The following is a 23,373-nucleotide window of genomic DNA, read 5'->3' on the forward strand; positions in this document are numbered from 1 at the left end:
TATTCTTCACCAAATTGAAAAGGAAAATATTTTTCTCCAGTATATACATTTTCGTTTCCAAACGCCAACAGTGTCTTTAATGGTTTATAGTTGTATTTTTTATCTTTTTTTTTGGTTGTTTAGCCAATAAGATTTTTTTCCTGGTATATTTAGAGTGCTACAATCTTGGCCAAAAGTAAATGGAATCCCACCTATTCTACTGTATTAGGCTCCTCTTCCCTTTCCTCTGTCTACAATGTTGCTGAATCAAGTTGGACTGAAATTCAATTTAAATTGTATAGGGAGGGTGGGTAAAGGGGAACTTGTGAATTCATACCAAAAAGTGAGGAATTCCATTACTTTTGGCCACTATTGTATTGTAGATATTGTGTCAAAATATTTGGTAATAAACGCAGATTTTCATGTCTTTTTAAGAATACCCCGGTTCCCTAAATTTCAATGTTAAGATAATGTTGTTTGGGTGTTTTCAACTATTAAAATCGGGGATCTGTGGATTAAGGGGAGTTAAATAAAAGTTCTGGAGGTGTTTGAAAGTTTACTGCTAACATTTTATGACTTGTTTCTTTTCAGAAATCGCAAGTAAAAAGAATGTAAACAAGAAATTAAAGAAAATCATATGGATAATAGTCCTTCAAGGAAATTTTATGGAAATCTTTTTTCGGATGGCTCACTTGGTGTCGCGAGTTACTTTGAAAGATTTTGAGTCTCACCTTCTTCAATATTATTTTTGTTTTGTTTTCAATATCATTCTTAGCACATGATGATGGTAAGTTATATTTTGTCTTCTAAATCTCAATCTTGTCTTCCGACCCTAGCTTGCAATAATCCAAGAAGTTGGCTCGGGATCAAGAAGTCAAAACTTTAAAACCCTAATGCAATAATGGCTGGTTTGTGAGGGCTGTACTTAGAAATATTGCCATAGTAACGACCGAGCTTGCTTCCACAATACAGCCCAAAGCACCGCTTTAGGTCTACAAACTTTCGCGAGCAGAAACTTTCGCGATTTTCGCGAATTTTAGACCTTTTCGCGAAAGTGAATGTCTTTGAAAATTCTTGGAAAGGCCATTCGCGAACGTTTATGCTCTCGAAAAATTCTTGACAAATAAGAAAATCTGTTAAGCCTGTTAAAACTTCACAATTCAAAAGACAAAAGTTTCAATCCAATCAAGAAGTATTTCCCCCTCTAAGTCATTTTTGCATGTGAAATTCTTCATTTTTATGTCTTGATTCGTGAAAGTTTATGCTCGCGAAAAACATTTTTTCGTCAAATTTGCGAAAATAAATGTTGCGAATTTCACGAATTTCACGACAGGCAACTCTGTGCAGTCATTGATACACGGCTATTTATAAAAAGAGTTATCAAATTAGTTTTTATCCTTTTAATATGACAGTTGGATTTTTTCTCAAATGTTATGTGATTTCATCAAAATAGAAGGAAATTAATCCAAGGAGGCCCGCATGGGCGGCCTAATTCGTTGGCAATGGACTTGGGGTCGCAAGGGCGTACAATAGATCTTTTTAGCATTTTCATAGGGGTCAGTTTCTTTCACTGCACTGAAAACTTTCAAAACTGTTTACCCTTTTATGTTCAAAGAAACCATGAAGGAACGAAGAGCCTTCGAGTCACGAGGATACGTTTTTATTATAAGGACATCCCAATTTTAGAAACCTTCGGATGTTCTTAGAGTTTTAAGCCTAAAAATGTTCTTAACTTGTTCTTAATATTTTGGCTATTGAAGCCTTTTGTCCTTATATAGTTCTTCTTATAAAAAAGTGTATGATTATCTTTGGTGTTCAATCGTATATATTTCTTATAGATATAATAAATAAATAATATATATAAATAAATGAATTAAGTGTTCAAATCCCAAGTAATTCTAAGCAAAGTGTTAGGGGAATATGGTGATAGACTCTTTACCCTCACTTGCGTATCACTTTTTCTCGATCCGGCTGATAATTGAATTCTCGAATGACGTCAAATAAGCTTAGAAAAGCTCAATTTGCAGATATAGAACGCTAAAATCGATATACATGACATAATTGGTTGCCAAAGTCATCCTGATTCCCCAATTATATTGTTATTAATTCAAATTAATTTCTCAATAACTTTCAACCCCGCCATGGGGAAGCCCTAGGTACATTTGGGGCTTCAAATGTTGGAGTAGCGACCAGGCGGTTTATACCCGATGCTCGGAAGGAAAACTGTAGAACCCCTTGCCAGTAAGGTTAAAATGGTTGAACGTAATAGTGAAATTCCAAGGCATTTTAACCCTTAAACTGCCGTGCGTTTTTTAAAGGTTCGACCAATGAAGTATAAACCCAAAGGGCTAGAATCGAATCTTTAACCTTTCTCAGAAAAAGTGCACCGTATTTTTGACGATGGATTGAATGTAGGGATTCCTTTGTTTTCGAGTGATATCTTTAAAGAAATTTTGATGTAAATTTTAATTTCAATCTGTCATTTGTGTAAAAACCAGGAGAACGGCGCTAGGCCGTGCAACTTTTGTAGTATTTGGTAGCCTTCATCCTATCGCTTCATCCTACCAAGGAGATTCGATTCTAGCCCTTCGAGCTTATACTTCATTGTGTTTGACCTATTTGTCAGATGCCACCATGAGCGATCACAAAGTTTGTCATCACATTTAGCTTCATTTTTTGAAAAATATTAGAAATATAAGTAATATGTGTTCGAGCTTTTAGTAAACTTTAATGACAAAAAACCTCGACAAAGAAATTGAGAGTGGCCATGCCGGTATTCGCTGACATATGTACGGAAAGGGTTAAGGTATATGTACACCTTTTTTCCGATTTTTTGTCAAAAAAAATTTTTCAGTCAAAGTGGAAGAAAAGTTACTGGATTTCATTTTGGTAAAATCGCGATCTTAAAATCTTTTTTTGATCCAGAGTTATAACCATTTAAATTTCAAAACAAAGTTAATCTTATGATGGATTATTTACTCAAATAATTGTCTCTTTCGGAAACAACAAAGACAAAAGAGAGAATTCAGCTGATGTTTATTCTCACCTCTATTGAATAGTAATATTTTTGACACATTTCACTGATTACTCAAATAAACAGCAATCATCTCGTTAAAAATTTCAAATTGATGTAGAAAAAACGAAATTTTACCACACCCATACTACTTTTAACGAAGTTAAAGTCATCCATAGCATTTAGATATCGACTTCATTCTTTTTTTATGAGATTCCCAAATGATCAAACTTAAAAAGTGTCTTAGGATTTTATTTCTAACCGAGTTGTTTTTCCTCAATTTACAGATAACTGAAAAAATCACATTTAAATTTACTTTTTTATCGATAGTTTTACAGAATTTAGGATTTAAAGAGTTAATAAAGTCAATTCCAAAAAAAATCCCAAGACACTTTTTTAGTTCGATTTATTGGGAACATAGTATCGAAATTATTTTTTCAAAATTCAAAAGCTATGGGTGACTTTAACTTCTTTATAGTAGGTAAGGTTAAAATTCTTAAGATTTTATATATATGCTGCCCAGTTTTTTAAATTCAGCTGAAACTTTTACCATTAGAAAGAGAATATTATTGGCTTTCAGAAAATATATACTTTTGATATATACTATTGTCGAATGAAGTTAATGAGTTTTATTTCAAAACTAATAGTTTCACGCCGTGGAGACGATCATCAGTTGAAAATAAAATTTAAAAAAACTAAAGTTCGTTTTGAATGTTTACGAAGAACAATGTACTGGCTTCTTTTGACAACAATTGACGTCAGTCTTTCGAATCGTGTTGTTTTAGCGTGAACTTGTTCACGTGGCGGCATTTCGAAATCAGTTCGTTTCTGGAGTTCAACAGCTTGTCGGGCTGGTTGAATGTTGCAATTTCAAACTTTTCACTGAGACAAAGTGAACATTTTACCGAGGCGCGGTTGAAGGGCGGACAACGACGGATTGTTTTCCAAGTAATCTTTGGGTGTCGGTTTTTACGTTTCAACCTCCAAATTTCCTTAGAAAGTTCTGTCTCCTTTTCGTACTTCTCATTAGCGAATGAAGACTTGTGGTTTGCAAAGCGTTTCTTAAATTTGGGTTCAGCCAGTCCGATATAAAATCTTTCACCATATTCCGGTTCATCGTCACAGGTCACTGTCGCTTGATACACTGATCGCTCGACCAAGCAGGAGCCGTTGAGGGGACATGAATGCTTATCCCTACAGTTACATGTCCGTGCGTCATCTTCACCGTTGTCGCGTTTGAGGATGTTTTTGTTATGACTTTGGATTATTGATTTGATGTTTCTGGTACAGCTGTAACTCACTTTGACGGTGTTGCGATTAAAGATCTTGTTAAATTTATGGTGTTTAGGAAAATGCTTGTCGATGAGCTGCAGGAATTTACGGGCGATTTTGATATATAAAAATTTATTGTTCTAAAGATATGATCAATTTAAGAGAATGTGTCAAGAAACGTGAACACATACCTTAAAAAATTGTTTTTGAGTGCAACGACTGCCTCGTTTTGAAACCACTATACAGGATATTAAATCCCCCAAGTCTTTGATGCAAGTGTCACCTTTTCAAATGCAGAGTGTCCTTAAGAAAGGTGTATCGAGTCAAACCACAACTACGAGTAAAAAGTTTTAATGTGTTTTTGATGAGGTTTTTGTAGTGAGTGTAAGCTCAAATAAATCACACTCACGGCAGAGCAAGAAAGTTTTCATGAAAATAATTGTTCATATAATAAAGGTTAAATGAGAGGAATTATTGAAATTATTTCAATGACTTGAAAACAACAACATCAAATATGTGAATTGATTTTTGAATGACACTCTGCTAGATGAATTACAAAAAAATGTATATATTATTATTATAAAGTATGAGGTTGATATTAAAAATACCTAAAAATACAACAAACTCTCAAAACGAAATCAACTCAAATGAAAAACTTTCAATACACAAATCCACACATATTCTTTTTTCTCAAGAATTATTTTGAGCAGGAAAGAATTATAATTGCAATATTGACACTTTTCTTTTGTTTGGAGTTAGTGCACAAAGGTTTCTAGACGACTAAAATTGTTCCATTCATTACTTTTTGCTTTATTTCTACTATGTATAAATTAGTCGTCTAGCTTGCTAGACTAGTCAAAACACAACTACGAGTGAAAAGTTTTAATGTGTTTTTGATGAGGTTTTTGTTAGTCACGACAAAGCAAGAAAGTTTTCATGGTTATTGTCCTTTATCTGTGTCTTTTTTTATAGAGTTAAAAAATAAATTGCTTCTTTATTTGTTTATTCGTTTTATTTGGTTACTTAATATGGCATCACGTTTTCAACAAGAGATAATTGCTTTAAAACCCATGTCGATTGATCCAACGAATTGCAGTACACAGCAATCACTTTACCAGCAAATCCAAAAAAGTCCACAAAAAGTATTGAACGAACAAAAGAAAAAGTTCAACTTGGGCAATGGACAATTTTTCAACGACCCAATCAAAGCCGCTGATCAGCTTCTCGAACGTGAGTACGCTAATTCAGCACTTTTCGACTCTACCATCCACGAAGCCATTTTTATTCCACCTCTCTTCAAGTCAAAACAATACGCGAAAACGGATTCAACGGTGCATATGCTCGATTATGAGGATGTCAAAAAATCTTCAATACAGAAATCATTGGATAATTTAAAGTTAAACAACCCTAACCATTGGTTTACCAAGGAGCTGCAATCTTTCCACGAACTCCAACAATCCAATTCTAGCGACGAAATCAACGCCACGGAATTCACTAATTGGATTCGCAATATCAAACTCAAGTATTTACTAATCGAAGAGTTAGGAACGGACCAAATTCTTCTTCCCGCGTCAACAACTGACAACCAAACCTTCAAACAAGCTTGTATCCAAAAGCTGACAACGATTCAAGGATCTCCACTCAATAAAGCTCTAAAGGTACGTTTCTCATGTATATATTTTCATATTTAAATCATTAACCAGCTAATTTTCATTTTCAAATATGCTACAGAGAAGTCAATTTTCGGAAGTAGTCTTGTTAACGTCATAATTTGGAATAGTCCCATTTTCGTAGGCTTTACTGTACAGTTTACTGTACATCGTTCGTTCGTTCGTTCGTTCGTTCGTTCGTTCGTTCGTTCGTTCGTTCGTTCGTTCGTTCGTTCGTTCGTTCGTCGTCGTTCGTTCGTTCGTTCGTTCGTTCGTTCGTTCGTTCGTTCGTTCGTTCGTTCGTTCGTTCGTTCGTTCGTTCGTTCGTTCGTTCGTTCGTTCGTTCGTTCGTTCGTTCGTTCGTTCGGACTTTTGCCACAAAGGTGCATTTTGTATCAGCAATGCTCAAAATGTGGCTGAGTCCGATTGTTGAGAAAAAATTTTCCGACCGATTTTCATTCGACTTTTGTCCTGATATTTCTTTTTTTGGACCTACCCCGGTGGGGTGGAGGTCCTATAAATTAACCTGTGTTCGTCCGTCCGTTCGTCCGTTCGTCTGTTACCAACTTTTCTCAGGATTGAATCATAGGAATCTTTTGATTTTTGGTACAAAGGTGCAAAATAGTGGTGGCCAAAATGTGACGGAGCCCGATTTTCGAAAAAAAAATTTTTTGGGCAAATTTGGGCCAAAAAACGGCTAAAAACGGGTTTTTTGGACTTTGTGAAAAATTGGTTCATTAATTTTTTCTCATTTTTTGCATGAAAGTAGGGTACCATCATAGGTAAAAGATGGCTCAAGCAGATTTTTGCAAAAAAATTTTGTTGGCTCAAAAAACACATATTTATCTATAAGAATCACTATTAATAAGCATACATCAATGTTCTTAGCCATATCATTATTATTATTTTTATTAGTTTTTTTAAGATGTCACGGTGGAGGGCAATGGTTTGAGTTTTCTAGAAACACTTATTATTTTTTTGGCTGAAAAACGAATCTCTTTATATAAGAATCACTATTTATAAGCATAGATCAATGTTCTTAGCCAAATATTAATTTTATTATTATTTTTTCTAAACAAAGAAAATGTCACCTTAGAGCGCGATGGTTTCAGTTTTCTAGAAAAACTTATCATTTTTTTGGCTGAAAAACGAATCTTTATCTATAAGAATCACTATTTATAAGCATAGATCAATGTTCTTAGCCGAATTATTATTTTTATTATCATTTTTTCTAAAAGAAGAAAATGTCACGGTAGAGCGCGATGGTTTGAGTTTTATGGAAATCTTATTTATTAAGCTGTGCATTTTTCTGAGAGTGGATTGTTTTTACAAAGAAAAGCGTTTAATAGCTTTTTTATTTTTTTTTCAAAAATCTTTTTCAATAGTGTTGATAGTTTCTCTCAATAGATATGCTTTCATTTTCTTTATTTTTTTGTATTTTGACCAGTTATGTCTTATGTGTTTCATTGTTTCAATGTTCATTGATTAGTTTGATAACCAGGTAGGTCCATAAAAGTATCACTTGTTTTCACACAAAAACATTATTGATAACATGGCGCACCATGGCCCACCATAAAGCATGATTCAATTGTCAATAAAATGATTTTTAAACCGTATTTTGGTATTTTCTCGAGATTTCATCATTATTTCTTTTCTGAATTTTTGCACGAAGATTAAATTAGAATTTCATGAATTATGTCCGAGTCCGATTTTCGAGAAGATTTTTTTTCTCTTCCAAAAAGGACGGAAATATGCCGAAAATCGCCGTTTTTGCAAATTTTCTTTGGATTTTTTCCTTTTATGTCTTTGTTTTTTCAAACAGAGACATTATTTATAAGAATGCCCACGTTAAAGCATGGTTCAATTTTCAATGAAACTGATTTTGGTTGCTTGAACTTTCTAAAAATCGCCGAGAATCGCCGGAAAAACGGTTTTTCTTGAATTTCTCCAGTTTTGTTTGTCTATTTGTCATGAAATTTTGCACAATGGTGCAAAATGGCAATACCCTAAATGTAAGGGAGTCCGATTTTCGAAAAATATCTTCCCGGCCGCCTTGCCGATAATGCTAGAAATATGCCGGAAAAATCAGTTTTTACTTTTCTCAAGATTCTATCATCAACTTGTATCCCAGTAAGCAGTACTATCGGGGTAGGGGTGAAAAATGGTCCTACTTAGCCGCGATTCCGAATCACATCTCTAAAGGTAAGAGCCAAAGAAAAGTGGTACTATTTAGCCGCCAACTGTTTATTCGTAGCATACATATCCTTAGTATGCACTACTTATCGAGATATAACTTTACTTCTTCTCTTTTAATTTTTCAGGTTAAGAACTGTAAGAAAGCCATCGAAAAGCTGGTCAAACAAAATCCACCAAAGGATCCCACCATGAGATGGTATTTCGGATTCCAACCTTCTGAAATCGGTGAAAAAGCAGAGCACTCCGTTTTTGACCAACTTTATTCCCTCAAAGATGACGAAGTGCTCCACGACACAGTTATTCTGAATTCACTTGACTTTCGTACTAATGTGAACAACCGCATGCAACAAGAATTTGACGTCCTTCTTTTCTCTTGGTCCAGAAAATTGATCATCGGTATCGAAATTAAACGGACACTCGCCTCGACAAGAGCGTTTGAACAACTCGACAGATATCACGAGTTGATTGAAGAAAGGTTGAGTGATCAACTCGGATCAGGTTGGACATTTTATCCAGCTGTTTGCGTTGAGAACGATACTGAACTTTGTGGCACTCAACATTACATCAATCTGGACACTGATGTAAAAGACTGGCTTGCAAACATCTTCACAAAATACCCTATTGTACCAACCTTCATCCCCTACGTTCCCCCAGTCAATCAACTTAAGGATGTTTTACGAATCGTCATTTTTGCTCTCCACTCTTCTAAGACTGCACCAACCACTACAACAAATTGGGTTGAATATATTACCAAAGCCATTGATACCGTATGTACCACGGACAACATTTTATTCTACAGTAAGAAACAACTCCCCATCATGAGAGCAAACGATTCCCGTTTGAATAAAGTGCTGCTCTACGGTGGCTGGGGCTGTGGCAAGTCTTTCTTGCTACAGCAGAAAGCCAAACAGTTAAGTGGAATGAATAAATACAAAGACAAGATAATGTACGTAGTGTCGAATCCCTACTCTCGTAATGAAACTTTATTAACTTGGAGATTGAAGAAAGAGTTGGGAGAACAACACGGAGTAATTCTTTTTGGATTATTTGACGATAGGGTAAGTTACTTCTTTCTTGTGGTAAGGTTGCTGGATTAATAAACACGTGTTGAAGTGTATTTTATGTAAAAGTGATACAAAATCATGGTTGGTGATTGATTGATTCAAGTTTTGTTGTTTTTCGCTTTTCTCCCGAAATATAAACCTTTAGATTCATCAACATGTCGTTATGTTAGCAAGAAAATAATGAATCTGTTTATCACCCACTCAAACTTTCATATAGACCAGATGAAGAAAACTTAAAATTCTGATTTTGTCGAGTCTTAATTTTTCACTAAATTCTTTTTCGTCTCTATTAGAATTGGATTAACAATTTGACCGATTTAATTCGAAAGCAACACATTACAGTATTATTCGTGGACGAATGTAATGTTTCATACGATTGGCAAAATGCATTACAAACTGTCAAAGGTCAGCTCGACATCATTTGGATTGCGTGTGATGCAAAAAGTCATCTTGCCTTTCTTTATGCAAGAGAAGGAATCCCAACGTATAACGATTTCACAAAATACGAGCTGTCAACTAACTTACGCAACCCGAAGGCTATAGTAGAGGAAGCTTTACACCAAGATGAAAGACACTCTTCTGAATACAGAGAAGGTTTGAAATTTCCACCGCCTATTTTTCCTAACGGCTGTCCCCCATTTCGTGCCAAAACATTTGATGAAGCGATAAAGAAAATGCGTCAAAGAACAAATGACGGTGTCTTAATCATTGATCGATATGATAAAACATTTACATTACAAAGGATGAACATCATCAATGGAACTCCCGGGAACATCAAATACAAAAAATATAGTTATAACAATGATAACGATTTCAACGAAGGAGAAAGTCCTTATCAACACCTCATTGATGGAAATATTTTACTTATAACTGACCATGCACTGATGAACGGTTTCGAGTGGCCTAACATCATCTACTACTACGATTACAATTACGGACGTGTTGATTTGCACCCATGTAATTACTACATGCGTTGTACCGCCAATCTCATCATTGTTGTTCATGATGAAAGCGACGAAGAAGCATCATCAGAAAACGAAAGCGACAAAGAAGCTTCATCAGAAAGCTTCATTTCTACCCTTACAGTGTATCTCTAGTTTTCCGACCCTTACAGTGCATTTTAAACATATTGGAAAAGGTACCCTTATGGACCCGCACATACCCGTCGGTCCTTTTGCCCAGCCCATCTGGCTCCCCCGGATGAGTAATTTATCAATAATAGTTGTGTTTCGTATGTGTGGCAACAACTTATGTTTTCCATAATATTTTGTTCTTTTCAAAGATGACCTTTATACGCTTTTTTTTTTATAAGAATGGTGTAAATCCATTTCATCATGGATATTCTTAACTTTTTTGGGAAAATCATCCTAAAATATTCTTACAACATTCTTTGGTTAGGATCCTAATTGACAATTTATAATTTAAAATGGTCTAAAAATGGCATGCTTGAGTAGCAAAATTCTATGATGGTGATATTCTTAGCATATTCTTGATTTTTTGGCCATTTTCTTTATGGACATTCTTATAAAGTGTATTCTTATAAAAAAGAAAGCGTGTAGTTGAAAATTGGTCTGCAACAATTTTCTAGAGCCTGGTTTACACTTCCTTCAGTTTTATGCCCAACAAATAATTTCTTTTTGCACACGATACGCAACAAAAAGTTATCAAAAGAGTTATCAAAATAATTTTTATCATTTTGATATGTATGACAGTTCGATTTTTTCTCGAATGTTTTGATGTAGATTTCATCAAAATAGCTAGAAGGAAATCAAAATCTCTTTTGAAGGAAAGCACATGAAAAAAACCACCAAATAGATAAAATAAGTTGGCCACTTTTTAAGTTAACAATAAATCAGTTAGCAATAAATCAGTTAGCACATTTTTACTTTTTACAATATAGTCTGTTTTTTACCTATTACTATTTGTCTATTGCTTTCAGGCCGGTTTTCTCTTGCGCACGCACTCTTTGCATTGTGGGTTGTTTCGAGTGTTATTACCAATGAAGTATAAGCCCGAAGGGCTAGAAGTCAATCTCTTTGGTAGGATTTGAAGCCAACAAATCCTACCAAAGTTGCGCGGCCTTAAGCGACCCGCCTGGTTTTTACACAAATGACAGACTGAAACTAAAATTTACCGCTTAATTTCGAAAAATATATCACTCGAAAACAAAGGAATTATTAGATTCAATCCGTCATCAAAAATACGGCGCATATTTTAAGGCTTCAATTTTTCTTGCCTGAGAAAGGTTATAGATTGACCTCTAGCCCTTCGGGCTTGAAACTCAATGGTTATTACAATAGAATTCCCTAGAGGAATTCCTTAGAGATTTTTATTGTAATACACTTGAAACGATCCCACAATGCATCGCTTTTTAGAAAAATAAAAAACTCCGATAAGGTCTATTCCATTGGCGCGATCTGACGTAACGGTTGAAAAAAGTTGAAATGTGTACAACTTTTTTTTCGAGCGCCCGCCAGATTTTTATGACTTAATCTTTTTTTTAAAGCAAAAAGCATTGAAGCTAAAAGATGCAATCGCAGCGCGTGCAAGTAGGAAATCGGCCTTTAACAACAACAACATACTGAAAATTCACACGACATAGTTCAACATTTATTGGTCTTAGATAAAGCGATTCTAAAGATGATTTTCAGTTTTCAAATTGTTGATAGTTTTGATGTTAATTATTTGTCCCGTGAATCCTGCGCCTTACCTTTAACACTTTAATTTTCTATTATTTATATAATACAGTAATATAGGTGTAATATGATAGTAGCATAATTTGTTTCGGGATAACTTTATCTTGTATATATACAGTTTTTTCCTACCGTTATATTTTGCAACGTAGGCTAGATCATCCATTATTTTTTGTAATAATATTTTGATTTTATAATCCGATTTTAAATCCATCTTTTAAGAAATTTACATAAATCATTCCGAATTAAAAATTGTTATGTTTATTTTTTCCTATTGTTGGCTCAATGTGTGTACAATAGACCTTTCTAACATTTTCATAGGGAGTCAGTTTTATGACTCCATTGAATGAAAATTTCAAAATTTCTTTCCCAGCTGGCACACAACGCTGTTTCAACGTTTATCTAACGTTATATGGACGTTATGAACATTAGATAAACGTCGAAACAACGTCGAAAAAGAAATCATAAAGTACCGAGGAGCCTTCGAGTCACCTTTGACTGGTTACTTTTTTTTATAAGAACATTCAAATTTTTTGAAGCCTTCGAATGTTCTTAACTTTTAAGCCTAAAAATGTTCTTAAAATGTTCTTATTTTTTCCCCTTTTCTTAGCATTTCAGTCCATTTTCCTAAGAAATCGAGTGTTTTATAGTCTGTAAAGCCTTGAAATGTTCTTAACTTGTTCTTAACATTTTGGCCAGCGAAGCCTAGAGCTTGTTTTTATAAAATATCGTCGCATACTCAGTTACTAAAACGAACAACATTCTTATTTATGTTTTCTTTTATCACAGGGAAGCAGCCGAAGTCCTTCAGCAAGCACTCAGATATTTGACGAAAGACAACAATGGGGATATGCAAAATTATCAAGCGGTTATTGACATTCAGTGCAAATTAAGCTTCGTTTACACTACCATGGGCCAGTAAGTAAAGATAAATAAAAATTTTGATTCTTTTGTAAAATAGAAACCAGGTCCCGTTTTAATATTAGTGTCTTTACACCTGGTTCACATATGAAACCGTCATCAATATTCAGTGCAAATTAAGCTTCGTTTAATCGGCCAGTAAGTAAAGATTAATGAAGATTTTGATTCTTTTGCAAAATAGAAACCAGGTCCCTTTTTTAAATTAGTGTCTTTACACCTGGTTCACATATGAAATCCTCATCAATGTTCAGTGCAAATTAAGCTTCGTCCACTACTATGGGAAGATTTTTATTCTTTTGCAAAATAGAAACCAGGTCCCGTTTTGTAATCAGTATCATTACACATCCTGATTCACATTAAGAGAGATTCAAATTATAAAGAATTGGTTTCTCCAAAACGTGAACTGAGAATTAATTTGAGTTATTCCTGATATGCACCATTGCAATGTCTTCTGACATTACATCATGGACCCAACAGCTAATTGGTTGTAAGTGACGTAAAATCATTCAACACGTCACTTTCAACCAATCAGCTGTTGTGTCCGTGTAAGACATTGCAATGGTGTATATCATGCATAGAAAAATCCGAATCTTAAAAGTTCGAATTAGCGAGTGTCCACCTTTTTTTTTTTCTTCTCTTAGAAATGACAAAGCCGAATCAATGCTTGAGAGAGCGCTCAACATCTATTTCACGGTAACTATTTTCATATGTATAAATGAAGTAATAAGCCGTAGGCTAATCACTATTGGAATTTCATTAAAATTTGTAACGCTTGCTTGAAAAGATGAATCGTTGATGTAATCGGTATTGGAATGTCATTAAAATTAATAAATGGGGTTGATTGATTTTAGGATTAAAGATATTTTGAGAAATTCGAAAGTTGAGAAATCTTGAGTTGAGAAAACTTCCAAGCAAAGACTCCCAAATTCGAAACTGTTATATAATCTAATTCATTTTTTTATAGATGCTAAGTTTTAATTTACTTAAATCATTGCATCGTTAAATCCCCTTTAATCCACATATATACAGGGTGCTGAAAAAAATACGACCGACCAGCTGGTTCAGCTATTTATGAGCTATTTATGAGCTATTTTCGAAAAGGAGGCTAATACAATAAGCGGGGGGGGGGTTTGGAATAAGAATGTCTTGGGTGGAAAAATTAATTAATATCCCCACCCCGGCTTTTAGGTACCCGAGATTATACGTTTTACAAAAGAACAACAGTAATGAAAAAGAATTCTTGAATTCTCAAGTCAATTGAATGATGGTAGACAATTAGTTTTTTGAACATCTTTCTCGAACAGATTTCTGAACTGATTTGTGCACTTTTCCTCTTAAAATTAAATAGAAAATAGCTCGTAACATAATAACGAATCCTTTGAAATAGGCTATTGAAGTGCTAACACCTTTAATCACATGGCCATCACTCCTTTGTCATTTTTTAAGGCATTTTCAAAGTCTACAATAATAAATGCTTAATTTTTTACCACCTTTAACCTTCAGCTCAACCTTTTGGAGGATCCAAATCTGGCAACTGTAATTAATAGTTTGGTGAAACTCTACCGATCTCAGGTAAAAACTATAATTGATGGTTTTGTTGGTGAAAGTCAATTCATGTCGAAAGTAAAATATTGTGTTTTAAAATTGTTTTGACTATATTTGTCATTGTAATGTTTTGTTTTGAATCAGGCTCAGAAAAAAGCAACTCGAAAAACACGATGAAACAATTTTCCTTTCCCGGTTAATTCCTAGTCGTCATATAAGCAACGTGGTTTCAACGTTCATCTAAAGTTCGCAACGTCCATATAACGTTAGATGAACGTTGAAACAACGTTGTCTGCCAGCTTGTTTAACTTCAAAGTGTTTTTTTTATATATATAGAAACGAATGGACAGTTTGGAAAGACTTCACAGGTAAAGTGTAATTTCCATTTTTGGTCTTCCTAGCATCTGGCCTTTCATTAACATTTTGCTGTACTGTATATCCGTTTTTGAAGATGTAGCGCTTTATCAATTCAAGTTCATTTTGGAGGAAACGGCGTCTTGTATCAACCATTAAGAAGTGCTTTGCCAATTCAATTTCATTCTGGAAGAAACGGCCTCTTGTATCAACCACTAAGAAGTGCTTTGCCAATTCAAGTTCATTTTGGAGGAAACGACCTTTTGTATCAACCATTAAGAAGCGCTTTGTCAATTCAAGTTCATTTTGGAAGAAACAGCCTCTTGTATCAACCATTAAGAAGTGCTTTGCCAATTCAAGTTCATTCTGGAAGAAACGGCCTCTTGTATCAACCATTAAGAAGCGCTTTGTCAATTCAAGTTCATTTTGGAAGAAACGGCCTCTTGTATCAACCATTAAGAAGCGCTTTGTCAATTCAAGTTCATTTTGGAAGAAGCGGTGTCTTGTATCAATCATTAAGAAGTGCTTTGTCAATTCAAGTTCATTTTGGAAGAAACGGCCTCTTGTACCAACCATTAAGAAGTGCTTTGTCAATTCAAGTTCATTTTGGAAGAAGCGGTGTCTTGTATCAATCATTAAGAAGTGCTTTGTCAATTCAAGTTCATTTTGGAAGAAACAGCCTCTTGTATCAATCATTAAGAAGTGCTTTGTCAATTCAAGTTCATTTTGGAAGAAGCGGTGTCTTGTATCAATCATTAAGAAGTGCTTTGTCAATTCAAGTTCATTTTGGAAGAAACGGCCTCTTGTATCAATCACAAGAACCGCTTTGTCAATTCAAGTTCATTCTGGAAGAAACAGCCTCTTGTATCAATCATTAAGAAGTGCTTTGCCAATTCAAGTTCATTTTGGAAGAAACAGCCTTTTGTATCAACCATTAAGAAGTGCTTTGTCAATTCAAGTTCATTTTGGAAGAAACAGCCTCTTGTATCAACCATTAAGAAGTGCTTTGCCAATTCAAGTTCATTTTGGAAGAAACGGCCTCTTGTATCAATCATTAAGAAGTGCTTTGTCAATCAAGTTCATTTTGGAAGAAAGAAGCCCCTTTGTATCATCATTAAGAAGTGCTTTGTCAATTTCAAGTTCATTTTGGAAGAAAGAAGCCTCTTGTATCAATCATTAAGAAGCTTTGTCAATCAAGTTCAATTTTTGGAAGAAACAGCCTCTTGTATCAACCATTAAGAAGTGCTTTGTCAATTCAAGTTCATTTTGGAAGAAAACGGCCCTTGTACCAACCATTAAGAAGTGCTTTGTCAATTCAAGTTCATTTTGGAAGAAACAGCCTCTTGTATCAATCATTAAGAAGTGCTTTGTCAATTCAAGTTCATTTTGGAAGAAACGGCCTCTTGTATCAACCATTAAGAAGTGCTTTGTCAATTCAAGTTCATTTTGGAAGAAACGGCCTCTTGTACCAACCATTAAGAAGTGCTTTGTCAATTCAAGTTCATTTTGGAAGAAACAGCCTTTTGTATCAACCATTAAGAAGTGCTTTGCCAATTCAAGTTCATTTTGGAAGAAACAGCCTTTTGTATCAATCATTAAGAAGTGCTTTGTCAATTCAAGTTCATTTTGGAAGAAACAGCCTCTTGTATCAACCATTAAGAAGTGCTTTGTCAATTCAAGTTCATTTTGGAAGAAACAGCCTCTTGTATCAACCATTAAGAAGTGCTTTGTCAATTCAAGTTCATTTTGGAAGAAACGGCCTCTTGTACGAAAATCATTAAGAAGTGCTTTGTCAATTCAAGTTCATTTTGGAAGAAACAGCCTCTTGTATCAACCATTAAGAAGTGCTTTGTCAATTCAAGTTCATTTTGGAAGAAACGGCCTCTTGTATCAATCATTAAGAAGTGCTTTGTCAATTCAAGTTCATTTTGGAAGAAACAGCCTCTTGTATCAACCATTAAGAAGTGCTTTGTCAATTCAAGTTCATTTTGGAAGAAACAGCCTCTTGTATCAACCATTAAGAAGTGCTTTGTCAATTCAAGTTCATTTTGGAAGAAACGCCTTTGTATCAACCATTAAGAAGTGCTTTTCAATTCAAGTTCATTTTGGAAGAAACAGCCTCTTGTATCAATCATTAAGAAGTGCTTTGCCAATTCAAGTTCATTTTGGAAGAAGAAACGGCCTTTGTATCAATCATTAAGAAGTGCTTTGTCAATTCAAGTTCATTTTGAAGAAACAGCCTCTTTATCAACCATTAAGAAGTGCTTTGTCAATTCAAGTTCATTTTGGAAGAAACAGCCTCTTGTATCAACCATTAAGAAGTGCTTTGTCAATTCAAGTTCATTTTGGAAGAAACAGCCTTTTGTATCAACCATTAAGAAGTGCTTTGTCAATTCAAGTTCATTTTGGAAGAAACCTCTTGTATCAATCATTAAGAAGTGCTTTGTCAATTCAAGTTCATTTTGGAAGAAACGGCCTTTTGTATCAATCACAAGAACCGCTTTGTCAATTCAAGTTCATTCTGGAAGAAACAGCCTCTTGTATCAATCATTAAGAAGTGCTTTGCCAATTCAAGTTCATTTTGGAAGAAACAGCCTTTTGTATCAACCATTAAGAAGTGCTTTGTCAATTCAAGTTCATTTTGGGAAGAAAACAGCCTCTTGTATCAACATTAAGAAGTGCTTTGTCAATTCAAGTTCATTTTGGAAGAAACAGCCTCTTGTATCAACCATTAAGAAGTGCTTTGCCAATTCAAGTTCATTTTGGAAGAAACAGCCTCTTGTATCAACCATTAAGAAGTGCTTTGCCAATTCAAGTTCATTTTGGAAGAAACAGCCTCTTGTATCAATCATTAAGAAGTGCTTGCCAATTCAAGTTCATTTGGAAGAAAAGTATCAATTCAAGTTCATTTGGAGAAACAGCCTCTTGTATCAACCATTAAGAAGTGCTTTGCCAATTCAAGTTCATTTTGGAAGAAACAGCCTCTTGTATCAATCATTAAGAAGTGCTTTGTCAATTCAAGTTCATTTTGGAAGAAACAGCCTTTTGTATCAACCATTAAGAAGTGCTTTGTCAATTCAAGTTCATTTTGGAAGAAACAGCCTCTTGTATCAATCATTAAGAAGTGCTTTGTCAATTCAAGTTCATTTTGGAAGAAACACGGCCTCTTGTATCAACCATTAAGAAGTGCTTTGCCAATTCAAGTTTCATTTGGAAAGAAACAGCCTTTTGTATCAACCATTAAGAAGTGCTTTGTCAATTCAAGTTCATTTTGGAAGAAACAGCCTCTTGTATCAACCATTAAGAAGTGCTTTGCCAATTCAAGTTCATTTTGGAAGAAGAAACAGCCTTTTGTATCAACATTAAGAAGTGCTTTGTCAATTCAAGTTCATTTTGGAAGAAACAGCCTCTTGTATCAACCATTAAGAAGTGCTTTGTCAATTCAAGTTCATTTTGGAAGAAACAGCCTCTTGTATCAACCATTAAGAAGTGCTTTGTCAATTCAAGTTCATTTTGGAAGAAACGGCCTCTTGTATCAATCATTAAGAAGTGCTTTGCCAATTCAAGTTCATTTTGGAAGAAACAGCCTCTTGTATCAACCATTAAGAAGTGCTTTGCCAATTCAAGTTCATTTTGGAAGAAACAGCCTCTTGTATCAATCATTAAGAAGTGCTTTGTCAATTCAAGTTCATTTTGGAAGAAACGGCCTCTTGTATCAACCATTAAGAAGTGCTTTGTCAATTCAAGTTCATTTTGGAAGAAACAGCCTCTTGTATCAACCATTAAGAAGTGCTTTGCCAATTCAAGTTCATTTTGGAAGAAGCGGTGTCTTGTATCAACCATTAAGAAGTGCTTTGTCAATTCAAGTTCATTTTGGAAGAAAAAACGGCCTCTTGTATCAACCATTAAGAAGTGCTTTGTCAATTCAAGTTCATTTTGGAAGAAACGGCCTCTTGTATCAACCATTAAGAAGTGCTTTGTCAATTCAAGTTCATTTTGGAAGAAACAGCCTCTTGTATCAACCATTAAGAAGTGCTTTGTCAATTCAAGTTCATTTTGGAAGAAACGGCCTCTTGTACCAACCATTAAGAAGTGCTTTGTCAATTCAAGTTCATTTTGGAAGAAACAGCCTTTTGTATCAATCATTAAGAAGTGCTTTGTCAATTCAAGTTCATTTTGGAAGAAGCGGCCTCTTGTATCAACCATTAAGAAGTGCTTTGTCAATTCAAGTTCATTTTGGAAGAAACGGCCTCTTGTACCAACCATTAAGAAGTGCTTTGTCAATTCAAGTTCATTTTGGAAGAAACAGCCTCTTGTATCAACCATTAAGAAGTGCTTTGTCAATTCAAGTTCATTTTGGAAGAAACAGTGCATTAAGAAGTGCTTTGTCAATTCAAGTTCATTTGGAAGAAACAGCTTTTGTATCAACCATTAAGAAGTGCTTTGTCAATTCAAGTTCATTTTGGAAGAAGCGGCCTCTTGTATCAACCATTAAGAAGTGCTTTGTCAATTCAAGTTCATTTTGGAAGAAACAGCCTCTTGTATCAACCATTAAGAAGTGCTTTGTCAATTCAAGTTCATTTTGGAAGAAACGGCCTCTTGTATCAACCATTAAGAAGTGCTTTGTCAATTCAAGTTCATTTTGGAAGAAACGGCCTCTTGTATCAACCATTAAGAAGTGCTTTGTCAATTCAAGTTCATTTTGGAAGAAGCGGCCTCTTGTATCAACCATTAAGAAGTGCTTTGTCAATTCAAGTTCATTTTGGAAGAAACAGCCTCTTGTATCAATCATAAGAAGTGCTTTGCCAATTCAAGTTCATTTTGGAAGAAGCGGTGTCTTGTATCAATCATTAAGAAGTGCTTTGTCAATTCAAGTTCATTTTGGAAGAAACAGCCTCTTGTACCAATCATTAAGAAGTGCTTTGTCAATTCAAGTTCATTTTGGAAGAAACGGCCTCTTGTAGCAATCCTTAAGAAGTGCTTTGTCAATTCAAGTTCATTTTGGAAGAAACAGCCTTTTGTATCAATCATTAAGAAGTGCTTTGTCAATTCAAGTTCATTTTGGAAGAAACAGCCTCTTGTATCAATCATTAAGAAGTGCTCGTATTGCGAACAAATATCCGTCAGTTGCTATGTCCCTTCGGCCTCTTGTTTATCTTTTTCAATCTTAAGATAGTTCCATCATTAGGATAAAATTTGATCGGTTCATCAACTAATTTTTAAAAAAATTGCTAATCCGGGGGTAAATTTGCAATGTCGAAGGATGTGAGGCTAGGAGGTTTTTAAGTCTGAGAGCCCAGAAGATACACTTAGAAAACCCAAGACGCGATTCTCTTTGAAATAATATAAAATCTTATTATTTAAGATAAAAAAATATATTTTATTCAATTAAAATCTTGCTTGTAGATCACACATGAAAGCGATGGAAAGATATTACGGAATGGATGATATACGAGTGGCACATGTTATCAATGAATTAGCTGTTCACCTCAGTAAAATGGTAATTTACGCAACTACTTGCACTTGTTATTGCAGCTCTAACCCGAACATCGTTGCGACGACTGTCGGCGTTTAACGTCCTTTTCTTCAAAGCTTTTTTTGTAGAATTGATCTCTTATTATGTGAACCTTCTTAGTCATCTTGTCTTCCAGTGATTCGAATAGACGACCTTACTTCGTTTGTTTATGGACATAAGGCCGGTCTCCACTTGTGCGCGCTGCGATCGCACCTTTTGGTTTCAATAGCACTCCGCAACACATACGTCATAATTATTACTTTTCAGTTTTTTTGACATTTGTACGAGTTGCAATCTCACAATTCAACGCGGCTTAATTAAAGATACGTGCAAGTTCTTATATATCTCATGTCAAACGATGCAATTAACGTGCAAAAGAGATTAGTGCAAAGGTTGATGGGATTGGAACTCGTACAAACACATCGAGAGTAATGATTATGTCAAAAATAAAATATATTTTTAGATTCAGCGCGGTGCGCTATTCTTTTTGCTTGGAAAAAAGATTACGTCATAATAATGTAGTGCTCGATCGAAAAAAAAGTCGAACACATTTCAACTTTTTCAACCGTTACGTCAGATCGCGCCAATGCAGTTGCTTCATTTTCTATTTGACCAATAGCGTGGAAGCTTTGCTCGAAAAAGTGCGATCGAAGCGCGTGCAAGACGCGTGGAGACTGACTTTTCGTCAAGGAAGTTTACTTGTTGTTTCAATATGAAACTTGGGATGTTTGATGTTTTACATACCGCTAGTATTTCGGCATTTGTTACTATATTGCGAAACTTTTAAATTACATTCATTTCTCATACGAGAACTTATCTCTAACAACTTGACTGGATCGAGTTCCCTTATAAAAGAAGTTTTTTCAGTTTTGGAGCTGTTGAGTCTGCCCGTCTTTTTTTGCCATTCAAATGATTTGAAATTGGAACGTTTGAAAATGTAAGGTTCAATATTTAGAAAACAACACTGAAAACTAGTCAACTTCAAAATTGAACACTACACATTTCCACAGGCAATCTATAGGCAGTTAGCCTATTGAGTGTTTAAAGGAAAATGATGTTTCGCCGTTGACAAATCGAAAGGGCCAGTCACAAAATTAGCGTCTGAGAAATCAAAGAGTTTTTCTGTCTAGCTACCCTTAAATTAGAGATTGCCCCATTTTGCATAGTGAGGAGGGGCCCATCTACGTGAAACAGGGTCAATTTGAAAATTTATGTTCAGACAAACAGAAAAATTCTTAGTTTTCTCAGGCAATAATTTTGACATTGGATCTTTTGTTTTGTCAACGGCGATTTGTGGGTTGCATCTTTTCGTCTCAATCCTTAAATCGTGAGAAGCACGGTTTAAAAAAAAGATCGAAAATTTCAGATAGGAAAGTTTGATACTGTTCCTCTGTTCTTTTCCATTTTTAGAACAAATTTGAGGAAGCTATAGAGCTCTATGAACAAGCCATGAACGTTTACATCAACCAATTGGGCTTTCAAGATATTCACGTATCGGAAGTTTTGAGTAATTTGGCTCATTTATTCTCCGAACAGGTACGATACAGCGCGTCCCAAAAAAAACGGACACATTTTTATATATAATAAAATCCTCAAAATTCATCATCTTAAAGGTTTTGTTTCTAAGTAAGAGTAATCTTGTTTGCTTACTCATCAATTTTAATTCACAAGCTAGGTTTGGTCTAGGGTATATTAAGATCAGTGTTCACATTCATCAAAGGGTTGGTTCTCCCCGTAAGCCGGAACTTCATTTGTAACTTTTTCATCAACCGGAGGGGGCTTAATTCTGCAATTTTGGTATCAATGAGCGCCCTAATTTTGACCTTCGTTACATTTTAAAACTCAAGGCACTTAACGACCTATCCTTAACTAATCTAAGTGCACAGTTTGTCGGAAAAGTTGACCATATTAATATTTATGGTCAATAATTTTCAAGAAAATGCACCATGAGGGTCGATTCTTCGCCGAAATCGTCTCCAAATTTCTTGAAAAGGATTTCTAAACGCGCGGCCGTTTTAAATCGACTAAGGCTATCCACGTAAAATAAAGACTCTGCCTTTAAAAAGAACAATTTTTCTCTTTTTTATAGCGGCGGTTTTTAGCTGATCACAACTTATCTGCTAATCCGAATCGAATCATTGAAGATCTTTTACCCAGTAAGGATCAAAAGGAGTAAAGGGTTTGACGAAGGAGAAAGAACATTGGCAGTCAAGAAAGGAGGTATACAGAACCTCTGTTTCTCAAATATGGGAAAAGCCTTCCTGATCCAATGCAGATAATTAAACTTCAGGAGCTTGAAAAAGAACTTGATAGAATGTACACACGTCTTCTAAGAAGAGTTAAAAATCTTTCTTGTCACGATTACCCAACCTCCAAATACAGCATATATTGTTCGCTTTGTGCTCTTCTCATCTCCATCTTAAAAGCTGGACGTGTTCAAACTTGCTGGTCATTGCCTTCGTGCGTCCACAGAAATCATCTCCTCTCTCTTACTCTGGAAGCCCAAGCGTCAGGTTCAAAGGTGCAGAAAGTTTACTTTCACTGACGCAGTTAGCAGGGACACTGGGCTTTATTATAGTGACTTGGAAACTACCATGCGCAACTGCAAATTCTTGACGCCGGAGGGTAGAATCAGTCATCTCGACTGCGCCGTTGAAAGAGGATGATTGTGGCTATAAGCTTTATATTTTAATAGTAATTTTATTGGTGGACCGAGAGATATGGATTGGATGGAATTTGCGTTGCGTTGCCAGTAAAGAATTGATGGTACACTTTTGGTTATGGAGAAAACGTGAATTCCTAATTGTGCTAGAAGTATATGCTAATGAAATGATGTCATTTCTGAGGAAGGGAGAAGCGCTTGTTTTTGTGTGGATATTCAGATACTCTTGAGTAACTGTTGATCACTCTCTGTTGTCCATGGATGTTAGATCTACAATATCATTTATTGATTTGAGAAGCGATGGTTGTCGGTTACTTTTTCGGTCGATCGTCACAAATCAAGACTAAGAGTTGCAAATCAAAATTACGGTCGTAGTTCGAAATTAAACGTGAGAAGTAAAAATTATCCGTCACAGATGAAGATTTTACGTCACAAATCAAAACTATCGTCACAGATCAGAATTTATCCATCAAAAATCGAGATTATCCGTCAAAAAATCAAGATTATCCG

At 35.0% G+C, this 23,373-nt stretch overlaps 2 protein-coding genes across 2 annotated transcripts; both read left to right on the plus strand.

Moving 5' to 3' along the window:
• The first annotated feature begins 597 nt into the window (after positions 1 to 597).
• LOC136815287 (kinesin light chain-like) lies at positions 598 to 22,377 on the plus strand. The gene is made up of 8 exons (XM_067071727.1): positions 598 to 766; positions 12,656 to 12,784; positions 13,429 to 13,480; positions 14,291 to 14,359; positions 14,669 to 14,700; positions 20,093 to 20,186; positions 21,612 to 21,737; positions 22,291 to 22,377. Exons 2-8 carry the CDS (start codon positions 12,717 to 12,719, stop codon positions 22,375 to 22,377), a joined length of 528 nt encoding a protein of 175 aa, XP_066927828.1. The 5' UTR covers positions 598 to 766; positions 12,656 to 12,716.
• LOC136815285 (uncharacterized) lies at positions 5,168 to 10,345 on the plus strand. The gene is made up of 3 exons (XM_067071725.1): positions 5,168 to 5,922; positions 8,235 to 9,167; positions 9,467 to 10,345. Exons 1-3 carry the CDS (start codon positions 5,293 to 5,295, stop codon positions 10,268 to 10,270), a joined length of 2,367 nt encoding a protein of 788 aa, XP_066927826.1. The 5' UTR covers positions 5,168 to 5,292; the 3' UTR covers positions 10,271 to 10,345.
• Positions 22,378 to 23,373: the final 996 nt, after the last annotated feature.

Source organism: Clytia hemisphaerica, unplaced genomic scaffold (assembly GCF_902728285.1).
Source record: "Clytia hemisphaerica strain Z4C2 unplaced genomic scaffold, Clytia hemisphaerica genome assembly, whole genome shotgun sequence".
Taxonomy (NCBI): domain Eukaryota; kingdom Metazoa; phylum Cnidaria; class Hydrozoa; order Leptothecata; family Clytiidae; genus Clytia; species Clytia hemisphaerica.

Bases quoted from the DNA above. Each gene is read 5' to 3' on its own strand.
- LOC136815285 (XM_067071725.1), top strand. From the start codon at position 5,293: ATGGCATCACGTTTTCAACAAGAGATAATTGCTTTAAAACCCATGTCG. The intron at 5,923-8,234 runs GTACGTTTCTCA...TTAATTTTTCAG, and splicing joins CACTCAATAAAGCTCTAAAG to GTTAAGAACTGTAAGAAAGC. The intron at 9,168-9,466 runs GTAAGTTACTTC...CGTCTCTATTAG, and splicing joins TTGGATTATTTGACGATAGG to AATTGGATTAACAATTTGAC.
- LOC136815287 (XM_067071727.1), top strand. From the start codon at position 12,717: ATGCAAAATTATCAAGCGGTTATTGACATTCAGTGCAAATTAAGCTTC. The intron at 20,187-21,611 runs GTAATTTACGCA...TTCCATTTTTAG, and splicing joins CTGTTCACCTCAGTAAAATG to AACAAATTTGAGGAAGCTAT. The intron at 21,738-22,290 runs GTACGATACAGC...TCTTTTTTATAG, and splicing joins CTCATTTATTCTCCGAACAG to CGGCGGTTTTTAGCTGATCA.